This window comes from Oncorhynchus mykiss, unplaced genomic scaffold (assembly GCF_013265735.2).
Source record: "Oncorhynchus mykiss isolate Arlee unplaced genomic scaffold, USDA_OmykA_1.1 un_scaffold_190, whole genome shotgun sequence".
Taxonomy (NCBI): domain Eukaryota; kingdom Metazoa; phylum Chordata; class Actinopteri; order Salmoniformes; family Salmonidae; genus Oncorhynchus; species Oncorhynchus mykiss.
This window is the reverse complement of record NW_023493676.1, coordinates 179,643-194,180: the sequence shown is the minus strand read 5'-3', so window position 1 is coordinate 194,180 and position 14,538 is coordinate 179,643. Positions and strand designations below refer to the sequence as shown.

At 40.8% G+C, this 14,538-nt stretch overlaps 1 protein-coding gene across 1 annotated transcript in view; it reads left to right on the top strand.

Annotated features, from left to right (window-relative positions):
- Positions 1 to 2,472: 2,472 nt before the first annotated feature.
- Positions 2,473 to 14,538, top strand: part of LOC110515529 (zinc finger protein 271-like) — a 42,951-nt gene continuing 30,885 nt past the window's right edge. The window contains exons 1-6 of the mRNA XM_036972708.1: positions 2,473 to 2,964; positions 3,389 to 3,486; positions 3,620 to 3,785; positions 6,823 to 7,662; positions 13,270 to 13,498; positions 14,254 to 14,324. Coding sequence (XP_036828603.1) covers positions 2,751 to 2,964; positions 3,389 to 3,486; positions 3,620 to 3,785; positions 6,823 to 7,662; positions 13,270 to 13,498; positions 14,254 to 14,324 — 1,618 coding nt within the window. The 5' untranslated portion in view covers positions 2,473 to 2,750. The remainder of the gene's footprint in view (positions 2,965 to 3,388; positions 3,487 to 3,619; positions 3,786 to 6,822; positions 7,663 to 13,269; positions 13,499 to 14,253; positions 14,325 to 14,538) is intronic.

Below are 14,538 nucleotides of genomic sequence, written 5' to 3'. Positions count from 1 at the left end.
CAGCCTGTAAAAAAAACTATTCTGACATGACTTCGGCATTCTTTGGAATTCTGATCGGTTTTATGTACTGGAAAAATAGAAAAGAGAGGTGTAACTTTGCATTGGGACTTGTGATGCTATACTAATGCAGATCCATATGTTACATGTGGTCACATTTAGCTACCTTCACTTTAAGGGAGTTGTATGGCCACATTTAGATGTGAAAAAATAACAGACAGAGAAAACCATTTCTATTCTAACAGTATTTGGGTCATTCTTGAGCTCTGGTAATATTTCACTCCCACTGACTGATTTTGTATATAAATTGAAATGTCCAGTATAATGAATTGAAATAAATATAGAATTAATTTAAACTTTATTATTACAAAATCATATATTTTTTTATATGTCCCCCAGGCGTTTCAATTCATTTTTACTTGGGAAATTATGATTAAAATGTGCACATAATTGAATGCAAACATACATTTGTGTTATTTTGTTGAGAAAGTATTTTTATCAAATAAATGCATGATTATTGATTAAAATCACACCATGTAGCTCTGTCCCTCAGTCTACATGTAACGGGTTGTAAACCTGTGACAGGGTTGAGTTATTTACTTTATTTATGAGTATTGCATCTAAACAAATTAATAATTGAATATATTATACATTATATATTGTTTATATTCACTTATAAAACATGCTGTAATGTGTTCCAATACAGGTATTACCAGTACAGAGTCAATGTGGAGGCTGTAGACAGGTATTACCGGTACAGAGTCAATGTGGAGGCTGTAGACAGGTATTACCAGTACAGAGTCTATGTGGAGGCTATATACAGGTATTACCGGTACAGAGTCAATGTGGAGGCTGTAGACAGGTATTACCAGTACAGAGTCTATGTGGAGTCTGTAGACAGGTATTACCAGTACAGAGTCAATGTGGAGGCTGTAGACAGGTATTACCAGTACAGAGTCAATGTGGAGGCTGTAGACAGGTATTACCAGTACAGAGTCAATGTGGAGGCTATATACAGGTATTACCGGTACAGAGTCAATGTGGAGGCTGTAGACAGGTATTACCGGTACAGAGTCAATGTGGAGGCTGTAGACAGGTATTACCAGTACAGAGTCAATGTGGAGGGTATATACAGGTATTACCGGTACAGAGTCAATGTGGAGGCCATATACAGGTATTACCGGAACAGAGTCAATGTGGAGGCTAAATACAGGAGGTACCAGTACAGAGTCAATGTGGAGGCTATATACAGGTATTACCAGTACAGAGTCAATGTGGAGGCCATATACAGGAGGTACCAGTACAGAGTCAATGTGGAGGCTGTAGACAGGTATTACCGGTACAGAGTCAATGTGGAGGCTATATACAGGAGGTACCGGAACAGAGTCAATGTAGAGGGTATATACAGGAGGTACCGGAACAGAGTCAATGTGGAGGGTATATACAGGAGGTACCGGAACAGAGTCAATGTGGAGGGTATATACAGGAGGTACCGGAACAGAGTCAATGTGGAGGGTATATACAGGAGGTACCGGAACAGAGTCAATGTGGAGGGTATATACAGGAGGTACCGGAACAGAGTCAATGTGGAGGGTATATACAGGAGGTACCGGAACAGAGTCAATGTGGAGGGTATATACAGGAGGTACCGGAACAGAGTCAATGTGCGGGGACACAGGTAAATCGAGGAAAAATACTACTCCTATTACAGATCCAAGTGGTAAAGATTCATATGACATCCATTGTTGAAGGACTGTAGCATCTAATGATGAAACATGTAGCATCTCCACAGAGGAGCTCTGTCATGATCGTAGCAGGTTTACTAACAAGTTACTTATATTAGCTGTGTTGACTATGACGTTACTTTAGCTAATATGGTGACAACGATGTAGGCTGTGTGTAGCAGATATGAAATGGTTTGGTTTGGAAAGGTTTTAACTCCTGGTCACCTACAGCTGATGTGTTGTGCATTGACGTCCACAAGCGAAGGGAAAAGGTGAGCGAATTGATGTGAGAGGAAATACAACGTGGCAGTTGTGAAAGTGAACTGTGTTTACGCATCATCAGGGGTGAATTCATTCAGACGATTCTGTTGCATGTGATGCATTTGCTCTATTGTTTACAGTATGATTTGTATCGTATAGAGCGTGGCTTTAAGGGAAAAGTATGGTCACATCTAATAAAAACGAATGTGAAAAATGAACAGAGTATTAACACAAATGTGTTTTAACACACTACCTATTCGTAGAAGTATTTATTCATCATCCACATATTCATTTTAAGCTTCTACGTCTGTGTACAGGAAAGTATTATTTGTAAGACATAAGAGAAAATATATCTGCTTATTGTTAAATTATTATGACGTTCTTTCCATCACAAAAAGTGTAGTACCTATTGTTTCCAAACTGCGTTACCCACTCCAGCCAGCAGATGGCGATGGGCGTCTTTCAGGTGATGCTTCTTGCGTGACGTGTAATAGACTGGACGGGACGGTTCTTCAGGAACAACAAGGCGCCAACTCTTTCAACCACCTCGGTAGCCTGCTAGACAACATAAAACTGAAAGATTGATTCTTTAGACCATGTTATTGTACATGAGCTAATCTCAGTGTTTTAAACAAATTTCGGTTGACGTATCTACTGGTGAACTTTAACCTAATGTGCTTGTTCAATTTGCAAACTTGTTAAAGATTGATACTGAGGTTAGCACTAGGCTAGTCGCTAATGCTAGCTAGCTAGCTAACATCCCTGACCATGAGCTCACTGAACTACTCCCTTGCTAATGAAGCGGAGGTCTGCTGTTTGGAGAAAGAATCTTTCAGAATGAAAAAGGAGGAAGAGGAGGCTGTTATAGTGAAAGAAGAGAAAGAACCTTTTAGAGAGGAAGAGGATGCTATCTTAATAAACGTGAAGGAGGAAGACGTTTTGAGAGTGAAAAAGGAGGAGACAGAAGATCCGATTGACACCAGTGAGTACTGTCTTAAAAACAGGGACACAAACTATGCAGTTGTTGAACTAATGTGGGGGTTTTTAATGGGCATTCTTACTGTAGGAATTGTTAATTGGTCGATCTGCCAGTGGTTCATATACTTTTGGGACTTTTCAATTAGATGTATTGAATTCTCCACGTGGTTGACATTAAAGTTCCCCTCATCTAGTATAACAGTCTTAAAATTCAATATTGCTGCGTATGTTCTACTTAAAATATAAAAAAGACACCCATTTTGTGGAACAACCCTTTTACATTTGCATCACAAATATTTTTTTAGGAAATAAAGATGAAAGTGGCCATTTTAGGCCCTTTTTAGGCATATTCATGCCTCTTGTAAGACTCTGTGATTGCAATAGAAGATCATAAGTTTACCATCTGTTTGATGTTCTCATTCACACAGGAGAGAGACATGACTATGGTGGATCCTCTGCGGAGCCTCAACAACATCCTGATGCTGACGAGGCAGAGAAGAGTCTCTCCAGATCAGAACACCAGATGGTACAGCTTGGTCTGGTCTAGCATACAGCTTGCTTTATCGGCTTGGGCTGGGTTTCTGTAAAACACATTATGACAACAGTGACATCAGCATCCATAATGATCTGCATCTGTGTATCCTCTTTATGGTTACTAGGACAACGCTAGCCCTTCCACCCTGTGTCGTGCCTCTCTGGGTAGCACCTTACTGCTGGGTATGAAGAGGTTGTCTGTGCTGCTGGTGGACTGCAGGAAAACAACAGGGCTGAGTGGAACTGTGAGAGGAGGAGAAGAGATGAAAGGATCAGATTTGACTCATCAAAGTAAGTGCTGTAGTTTAGTTTGAACAAGTACAATAGATCTGCCCACTGGTATCTGTTACCAGGACAACCAGCAGAGTTCTGTTAGTTGACAGGAAGATAGACTGGTGGATATGGATGTTATGAATATCATAACACTGAAAAAGGATTCTGCCAATGAAAAGAGAGAAACCAATAGACCATATAAAACCTTGATGAAAGTTAGCTTTAGAGAGAAAATTTCAAGATGATCCAATGTAAGGTGCTTGTTTTACAAAAACTTATCCTTAAAACATTATGGATGTTACATTGCCTGTCCCAGTCAACCCCCCTATCTTTACAAGACTGTTGAACAGGCAAACTAAACTCTAGACACTGTTAATTAATTAACTAATACTGAGGAAAGCTGTGATCAGGCTTATAGGGAAGGGCATTCAATAAACACAGCACTTAAAAATGACTGATTGGCTGAGAGAAATTGATGATTGCTTTACACCCCCAGTTATGTAAACTTAGGACACTAAAGAGGCCTTTCTATTGAATCTGGAAACACCAAAAGAAAGATGCCCAGGGTCCCTGCTCAACCGTGTGAATGTGCCTTAGGCATGCTGCAAGGAGGCATGAGGACTGCAGATGTGGCCAGGGAAATAAATTGCAATGTCTGTACTGTGAGACGCCTAAGACAGCGCTACAGTGAGACAGGACGGACAGCTTATCGTCCTCGCAGTGGCAGACCACGTGTAACAACACCTGCACAGGATCGGGACATCCGACCATCACACCTGCGGAACAGGTACAGGATGGCAACAACAACTGCCCGAGTTACACCAGGAACGCACTTTCCCTCCATCAGTGCTCAGACTGTCCTCAATAGGCTGAGAGAGGCTGGACTGAGGGCTTGCAGGCCTGTTGTAAGGCAGGTCCTCATCACTGGCAACAACGTCGCCTCTGGGCACAAACCCACCGTCACAAAAAGTCACGGTTTTGTCTCCAGGGGTGATGGTCGGTTTCGCGTTTATCGTCAAAGAAATGAGCATTACACGGAGGCCTGTACTCTGGAGCGGGATCGATTTGGAGGGGCAGACATGGTCTGGGGCGGTGTCACAGCATCATCAGACTGAGGTTGTTGTCATTGCAGGCACTCTCAACGCTGTGCGTTACAGGGAAGACATCCTCCTCCCTCATGGTACCCTTCCCGCAGGCTCATGACAATGCCACCAGCCATACTGCTCGTGATTTCCTGCAAGACCGGAAGGTAGCATCTCACTGCAAGTTCTGCCAAATCTGGTGCAGAGAAGATGCACTGCAGTACTTAATGCAGCTGGTGGCCACACCAGATTTTTTATTTATTTTAATTTTACCTTTATTTAACTAGGCAAGTCAGTTAAGAACAAATTCTTATTTTCAATGACGGCCAGTGGGTTAACTGCCTGTTCAGGGGCAGAACGACAGATTTGTACCTTGTGAGCTCGGGGATATGAACTTGCAACCTTTCGGTTACTAGTCCAACTCTCTAACCACTAGGCTACCCTGCCGCCCCAGATACTGACTGTTACTTTTGATTTTGACACATTATTATTTTGACACATTATTCCATTTCAGTTAGTCACATTTCTGTAGAACTTGTTCAGTTTATGTATGTTGTTGAATCTTATGTTCCAACAAATATTTACACATCTTAAGTTTGCTGAATAACGCAGTTGACAGTGAGAGGACATTTCTTTTTTTTGCTGAGTTTAGATTGGCGAGGGGGGAAACAATTTAATCAATTTTAGAATAATGCTGAAATGTAACAAAATATGGAAAGGGTGAAGGGGTCTGAATACTTAACGAATGCACTGTGTCTGTGTGTATACTGAACCAAAATATAAACAACAATTTCAATGATTTACAGCTCATAAGTCAGTCATTGTAAATAAATAAATTAGGCCCTAATCTATGGACTTTACATGACTGAGGGGTGCAGCCATTGGTGGGCCCTTGAGGGCATAAGCCCACCCATTGCGGAGCCAGGCCCAGCCAATCAGAATTCGTTTTTCCCCACAAAAGGGTTTCATTACAAATATAAATACTACTCGGGTGGCTGGTCTCAGATGCTGTGGAGATCCTGGGCTGGCGTCGTTATATGTGGTCTGTAGTTGTGAGGCCAGTTTGATGTACTGCCAAATTCTCTAAAATGAAGTTGTGAGGTGGATTCTGGTAGAGAATTGAACATTCAATTATCTGGTAACCGCTCTAGTGGATATTCCTGCAGTCAGCATGCCAATTGCATGCTCCCTCAACTTGAGACACCTGTGGCATTGTGTTGTGTGACAAAACTGCACATTTTAGTGTGGCCTTTTATTCTCCCCAGCACAAGGTGCACCTGTGTAATGATCATGCTGTTTAATCAGCTTGACATGCCACACCTGTCAGGTTGATGGATTATCTTGGCAGAGAATAAATGTTAACTAACAGGGGTGTAAACAATTCTGCAATCTTTTTTTTCTCAGCTCATTAAACATCCAACACTTCACATGTTGCGTTTTATCATTTGTTTATTGTAGTTACTAAATATTGGCACCTCATCAACATCATGTCATTGTAAATAAAAGCTTTTGACACTTGAAATGCTTGTAATTATACTTCATCATTCCATAGTAACATCTGACAAAAATATCTAAAGACACTGAAGCAGCAAACTTTGTGCAAATTAATATTTTTCATTCTCAAAACTTTTGGCCACGACTGTAGGTTGCATTCTGTATCATACAGCTATTAAAGTTATATATTTAGAACTACCTGCTCGATTGGAATCCAGTGACGTCTGTGTCTTGAGTGTCCTAGAACTGTTTAGTTTTTTGTGTTCTGACGAAAACAGAATGAATAAATAAGTAGTGTAAACATTGTCAGTAATTACCAGGAAACTCTACAACATTTGTTTTAAAATCACACTTAAGATTGTTAAAACTGGCCTTAGGTTATTGAGGGATCTGATTAGGATTTACCCTCGTAGCAAGGCTGTTTTATCATGTGGAGGTTTCATTCGGGTCTCTATTTTAAAAAACACTTTCTTTGGCAGGAGAAAAACCAGACTCAGAGGAACCAAAGCCATGGACTTCCAAACCAGCAAGAAGACACCAGTGTTCCCACTGTGGAAAGGGTTGGAACAAGTTAAGTGAGCTTAAACGACATGAGAGAATACACACAGGGGAGAAGCCTTACCACTGTTCCCAGTGTGGAAAGGGTGTTAACGATTTGGGGAAGCTGAAACGACACGAGAGAATACACACAGGGGAGAAGCCTTACCACTGCTCCCAGTGTGGAAAGGGTTTTAATGATTTGGGGAATCTGAAACGACATGAGAGAATACACAAAGGGCAGAAGCCTCACCACTGCTCCCAGTGTGGAAAGGGTTGTAAAGATTTGGGGAAGCTGAAACGACACGTGAGCATACACACAGGGGAGAAGCCTTACCACTGCTCCCAGTGTGGAAAGGGTTTTAATGATTTGGGGAATCTGAAAAGACATGAGAGAATGCACACAGGGGAGAAGCCTTACCACTGCTCCCAGTGTGGAAAGTGTTTCACCTGGGCATGGAATCTGAAACAGCACGAGAGAATACACACAGGGGAGAAGCCTTACCAATGCTCCCAGTGTGGAAAGTTTTTCGTCTCGGCAAGGTATCTGAAACAGCACGAGAGAATACACACAGGGGAGAAGCCTTACCACTGCTCCCAGTGTGGCAAGTGTTTCAACGGGGCAGGGGATCTTAAAAAACACGAAAGAATACATACAGGAGAGAAGCCTTACCACTGCTCCCACTGTGGCAAGTGTTTTAACCAGTTAGGGGCTGTGAAACAGCACGAGAGAATACACACAGGGGAGAAGCCTGCTCCCAGTGTGGCAAGTGTTTTAACCAGTTAGGGACCCTGAAACAACACAAGATAATACACACAGGGGAGATGCATTACCACTCCTCCCAGGATGCAAAGCTTTTGCCCATTTAGGAAGCCTGAAAGAGCATGACACAGAGGAGAAAGCTTTACAGAAGATTAGATTTTGGGAAAACATATTACTCATAACAATCACTTAAACGTCATTAGAGAATCCACACAGGAGAGAGAAATTACTTCTCTTAGCGTGTATATTGATATTTCACTTTTTTTTTCACATCTCATTTTTCTTACAATTCATCAGATAACATACACAGTGCTCCCGTTGTCTTATATTGTTGCCTTATAATGTGTTGACCCGTTTTTACCAGATGAAATTGCTTCTTCCAATTATTGATTAACATGTACCTGTTAAGAAACTGACTGTTAGAACTGTTAAGGCTCCATGGATTGATGAGGAATTTAAAAACTGTATGTTTGAAAGAGTTGGGGCTAAAGGAGCGGCTAATAAGTCTGGCTGGCTTACATACTGCAAATTGAGAAATGATGTGACCAAACTCAACAAAAATAATCAACTTTATTATGAAGCCAAATCAATGATATAAAGAATGATAGGGTAAAAAAAAACATAATGAAATGAAAGCAGAGCAAGTTTAGTTTAAATACAATGCTATATTTCTGTAAACAAATGAACAACAGACTTTCAGCATGCTTATAGAGAAGGGCACTCAACATGTACTGCACTGACACAAATGACTGATGATTGGTTGAGAGAAATTGATAACAAGAAGATTGTGGGAGCTCTATTGTTAGATGTCAGTGCAGCCTTTGATATTATTGACCATAACCTGTTGTTTAAGAATGTGTGTGCTATGGCTTTTCAACCTCTGCCATAATGTGGATTCAGAGCTATCTATCTAATAGAACTCAGAGGGTTTTAATGGAAGCTTCTCTAATGTCAAACATATGAAGTGTGATGTACCGCAGGGCAGCTCTCTAGGCCCTCTACTCTTTTCTATTTTTACCAATGGCCTGCCACTGGCATTAAACAAAGCATGTGTATCCATGTATGCTGATGATTCAACTATATAAGCTACCAGAAACCACAGCTAATGAAGTCACTAAAACCCTTAACAAAGAGTTGCAGTCTGTTTTGGAATGCGTGGCCAGTAATAAACTGGTCCTGAACATCTCTAAAACTAAGAGCATTGTATTTGGTACAAATCATTCCTCAAGTTCTAGACCTCAGCTGAATCTGGTAATGAATTGTGTGGCTGTTGAACAAGTTGAGGAGACTAAATTACTTGGCATTACCTTAGATTGTAAACTGTCATGGTCAAAACATATAGATTCAATGGTTGTAAAGCTGGGGAGAGGTGCTCTGCTTTTTTGACACTACTCTCCACAAAGCAAGTTCTGCAGGCTCTAGTTTAGTCTAATCTTGATTATTGTCCAGTCGTGTGGTCCAGTGCTGCAAGGAAAGACAGAGTAAAGCTGCAGCTGGCCCAGAACAGAGTGGCTGTCACGCCCTGGCCATAGAGAAGCTTTTATTCGTCTCTGATTGATACTTAGGTAGCTCTTGCCCACATGGGTTTTGTGGATAGTTATTTTCTGTCTTTGTGTTTCTGCACCAGACAGAACTGTTTAGTTTGTTCCTCTTTGTTGTTTTTGTTCTTGTGTTCAGTTTCTTTATTAAATGAACACGTACCACGCTGCACCTTGGTCCTCTTCACCTTCTTCCACCTATGACAACCGTTACAGCGGCACGTTTTGCTCTTAATTGTAATCAGAAGGCTGATATAAATACTATGCATGCTAGTCTCTCTTGGCTAAGAGTTGAGGAGAGACTGACTGTATCACTTCTCTTTATAAGAAACATGAATGTGTTGAATATCCCAAATTGTTTGCATAGTCTGTGAGGGAATTCTGCCCTATGTGCACAGAAGAGACCACAGGAAAACTTCTTTGATCAGAGGTTAGTTTGTTTAATAAGGATTGCAACCCGGAGTTTACACTTACAGCAATTTGCAAGCAAGACACTCAGTTCAAAAGATGGTGTTTTCCCTTTTTATCCCCTACTGAGGATCACCCCGCCCAGGCTGATGTCCCTCAACTTTAATACCATATAAGTTTGTGTGTATGCATTGATATGTAGACTACGTGTGCCTTTTACAAAATGTATGTAGTTCTGTCCTTGAGCTGTTCTTGTCTATTGATGTGCTGTATTATGTGTCATGTTCTGTGTGGACCCCAGGAAGAGTAGCTGCTGCTTTTACAACATCTAATGGGGATCCTAATAAAATACCAAACTCTGTTGTTCTCTCTGATCTCAGAAATAAAGAATCTTGGTTTGACTTGGACTCCAGCAGATCCTTATTTTATAATATCCACCTCAACTCTTCCACGGATTGCTGTTTATCATTGTCTCAATGAAGACTTCTTTGTTTTACTTTCCTGGGGTCATTTACAAGCCTCCCACTGGTTGAATAAACATTGTTTCCACGTCAAATTAAAAAAACATCCTTAACATTGATGAACCTTCACTATCTTCATCCCTAAACTAGCAACATTAACTGATGTCTCAATGACCTTCCTGGCCTTATAAAATCCTAGCTAAATACAATGTTCCCACCAGTTTTCATGTCTTTGGTTATGCAAACATTTGTTTACTAGATTATATTTGTCATTAAGAATAATGTTGATTTAATTCTATATGGGTCATGCCTGGCTTTGGTCATGTGTTCTCTTATGGGTGTCACGCTCTGACCGTAGATTTTTTTGTTTTGTTTGTTCAGGGTGTGATGTGGGTGGGCATTCTATGTTTGCATGTCTAGGTTTTGTATTTCTATGTTTTGGCCAAGTATGGTTCTCAATCAGGACAGCTGTCTCTGTTTCGTTGTCTCTGATTGAGAACCATACTTAGGTAGCCTGTTTTCCCACTGTTAGTTGTGGGTTGTTGCTTTCTGTTTGTGTGTATCTGCACCTGACAGAACTGTTTCGGTTGTTCTCTTTGTTGTTTTGCATTTTAGTGTTCAGTTTCAAATAAATAATATGAACATGTACCACGCTGCACCTTGGTCCTCACCTTCCTCCTATGAATGCGTTACGATGGGTCAATGATTTTAATTAGAATATAGCAATGATGCTCTCTTCTCAATCACTTACAGTTTCTTTTGAAAGTATTCAGACCCCTTTACTTTTTTCAAATTTTGTTACGTTACAGTGTTATTCTAAAATGGTTTAAATAAAACAATTTCCTCAACAATCTACACAAAATACCCCATAATGACATCACAATACCCCATAATGACATCACAATACCCCATAATGACATCACAATACCCCATAATGACATCACAATACCCCATAATGACAAAGCGGAAACAAGCTTTTTTATAAATGTTTTGCAAATGTATTAAACACAAAATGATTTACATAAGTATTCAGACCCTTTGCTGAATGAGACTCGACATTGAGCTCAGGTGCATCCTGTTTCTATTGATCATCCTTGAGATGTTTCTATAATTTAATTGGAGTCCACCTGTGGTAAATTCAATTGATTGGACATGATTTGGAAAGGCACACACCTGTCTATATAAGGTCCCACAGTTGACAGTGCATGTCAGAGCAAGAACCAAGCCATGAGGTGGAAGGAATTGTCCATAGTGCTCCGAGACAGGATTGTGTTGAGGCACAGATCTGGGGAAGGGTACCAAAACATTTCTGCAGCATTGAAGGCCCCTGATTTAGCCCCCTGCAGGTTATTCATGGGGTAAAATTATCTGTTTAAGTCATTAGTAAAGGGCACATCGTTAAAGAATACAATTATCTTTTATTTTGTGGTCTATATCCTCTCAATCATTTATTCCTTCATAAACCGAAAACATATGTACCTAAACACAACATGTGTTCAAGGGTCCCTCTAGGTTCACGACCTCTTGACCATTATATCTGGATAGCTGACAACTATTTTTTAAAGGTCAAAAGTGATCTGTTTAGGTCATCAGTAAAGGAAGCATAGTTAAAGAGTACAATGACCCTTTCAAAGACTGAGACATCCCCCGGACATCCCCCCCCCCCTATAACTATTTTTTTTAAATGATCTGTTTAGGTCGTTAGTGAAACAGATGTTTTCAAAGACACCTGGGGGGCCAGGTTGTTAATTATTTTGTGTCCATGTAGTTCCCCTGTGTGCAAGGGCCCCCTAGATTCACAACTTCTTAACCCTTAACATTCCCATCCAAGGGGAGAGAAAGAGGGAGAGAGAAAGAGAGAGAGAAATTTAGTACAGTCATTCAAACATACATATTACAATTGTTAAAGTTTACTATGTAATATTAAATACATGATTGAGTCCTTGAATGAAGAGATGGAGATAAAATTGTCCAGTTTGAGGGTTTCCTGCAGCTTGTTCCCATCGCTAGCTGCAGCGAACTGAAAAGAGGAGCGACCCAGGGATGTGTGTGCTTTGGGGACCTTTAACAGAATGTGACTGGCAGAATGGGTGTTGTATGTGGAGGATGAGGGCTGCAGTAGTTATCTTAGATAGGGGTGAGTGAGGCCTAAGAGGGTTTTATAAATAAGCATTAAACCAGTGGGTCTTGCGGCTGGTATACAGAGATGACCAGTTTACAGAGGAGTATAGAGTGCAGTGATGTGTCCTATAAGCAGCATTGGTGGCAAATCTGATGGCCGAATGGTAAAGAACATCTTGCTGCTCATTGTATCCTACCACGACTATATCCAACCCACCTCCATGTGTTGCCACTATCATGTATCCTACTTGGCTGAAGCTTTGATCCAGTGGAAGAAGTATTGAGGAGCAGGGAGGTTAAAGGTCACTTCAGGATACAGCTGTTACTCTACACTATCCCTAGATAATACAGTAATGAGAGAAAATGTATAGAATATTTATGGCTCTATAACTGGCTGTTTCCTCTTCAGAAAGTTGAAGGAAAATACAAATCACTGAGGCTAATTTAACAATGGCTTGCAGGCAGTGGGTTCAGAATAACAATGACAAAAATCGAATACTCTTTCATCTGTCACCTAATCCTACCTAACGGGCAGGTCAGCCCTGGAGTAAAGTATTGCCTGTAAGAAGTAAGAGAAAACATAACATCTGGTTCTTTTTAAATTTCTTCGCATGACATGGCTTGCCAGAATAAACATTGTTATTAATATTTTTCCAAACTGCGTTACCCACTCCAGTCAGCAGAGAGCGATATGAGTCTTTCAGGTGATGCTTCTTGCGTGACGTATAATCTAGTGGACGGAACTGGACACTTCTTCAACAGCGACAAAGGGCTTCTGATTCAACGAACGTGTTGCTTTGCTAGCGAACATAAAGTTGAGTTTTTGAAGCTCTGTAGACCAATCTTGTGTATATTACTCTTAGTGTTTTGAATATAATTATGTTTACCCATCTACTAGTTCATTTTAACGTCATTTGCTCGTTAAATTAGCAAATGTGTTACTAAATTGATACTGCATTAGGCTAATCGACCGGAGCATGAGCTCACAAAGCTGGACCGAGAAAGAAGCTCTGGTGAAAGGAGAGGAAGAAGCTTTCAGGATGAAAAGGGAGGAAGAGGACGCTATCACATTGAAAGAAGAAGAGGATGATATTACAGTGAAAGAGGAAGATGGGAAAGAGGTTGTCAAAGTGGAAGTGGAGAAGGTAGAAGCTTTCAGAATCAAAAACGAGGAAGATGCCATAACATTGAAAGAAGAGAATGTAGTGAAAGAAGAGGAAGAACCTTTTAGAGTAAAGGAGGAAGAGGAGGCTATCTCAATAAAAAAGGAGGAAGACGTTTTGGGAGTGAAAGCGGAGGAGGCTGAAGATCAGACTACCACCAGTGAGTACTGTCTTAAAAACAGGGACACTATGTAGTTCTTGAAATAATGTATTGTTTTAAAGGGGCATTCTACTTCAGTTCAACACTTGAATATGTTGTTCAGTACTGTGGGAATTGTTTAAGGGATAATCTGCCATTGGTCATATGTTTTTGGGACTTCGATGTATTGAATTCTCATTCTCCATGTGGTCTACATTAAAGTTCACCTCATCTAATATAACAGGCTTTTAAAATCTACTTAAAATATCAAAGGGATGTAAAGGCACCCATTTTGTGGAAATGACCCTTTACATTTGCAACACAAACAATATTTTACAAAATCATGATGGAAGTGGCCATTTTAGACATATTCATGCCTCTTGATTGTAATAGACGGTCATAAGTTTACCGTCTGTTTGCTGTTCTCGTTCACACAGGAGAGAGACGTGACTATCGTGGATCCTCTGGGGAGCATCAACAACATCCTGATCCTGCTGACAAGGCAGAGAAGAGTCTCTCCAGATCAGAACACCAGATGGTACAGCTTGGGCTGGTCTAGCATACAGCTTGCTCTATCGGGGTCTAGGCTGGATTTCTTTAAAGCACTTCATGACAACAGTGGCATCAGCATCCATAATGATATGTGTCTGTGTCCCCTCTTTATGGTTACCAGGACAACGCTAGCCCTTCCTCCCTCCTGGAGTCCCCGTGTCGTGCCTCTCCCGGTAGCGCCTTACTGCTGGGTATGAAGAGGTTGTCTGTGCTGCTGGTGGACTGCAGGAAAACAACGGGGCTGAGTGTAACTGTGAGAGGTGGAGAAGAGATGAAAGGATCAGATTTAACTCATCAAAGTAAGTGCTGTAGTTCAGTTTGAACAAATTAAATAGATCTGCCCACTGGTATCTGTTACCAGGACAACCAGCAGACTTCTGTTAGTTGACAGGAAGATAGACTGGTGGATATGGATGTTATGAATATCATAACACTGAAAAGGATTCTACCAATGAAAAGAGAGGAACCAATAGACCATATAAAACCTTGATAAAAGTTAGCTTTAGAGAGGAA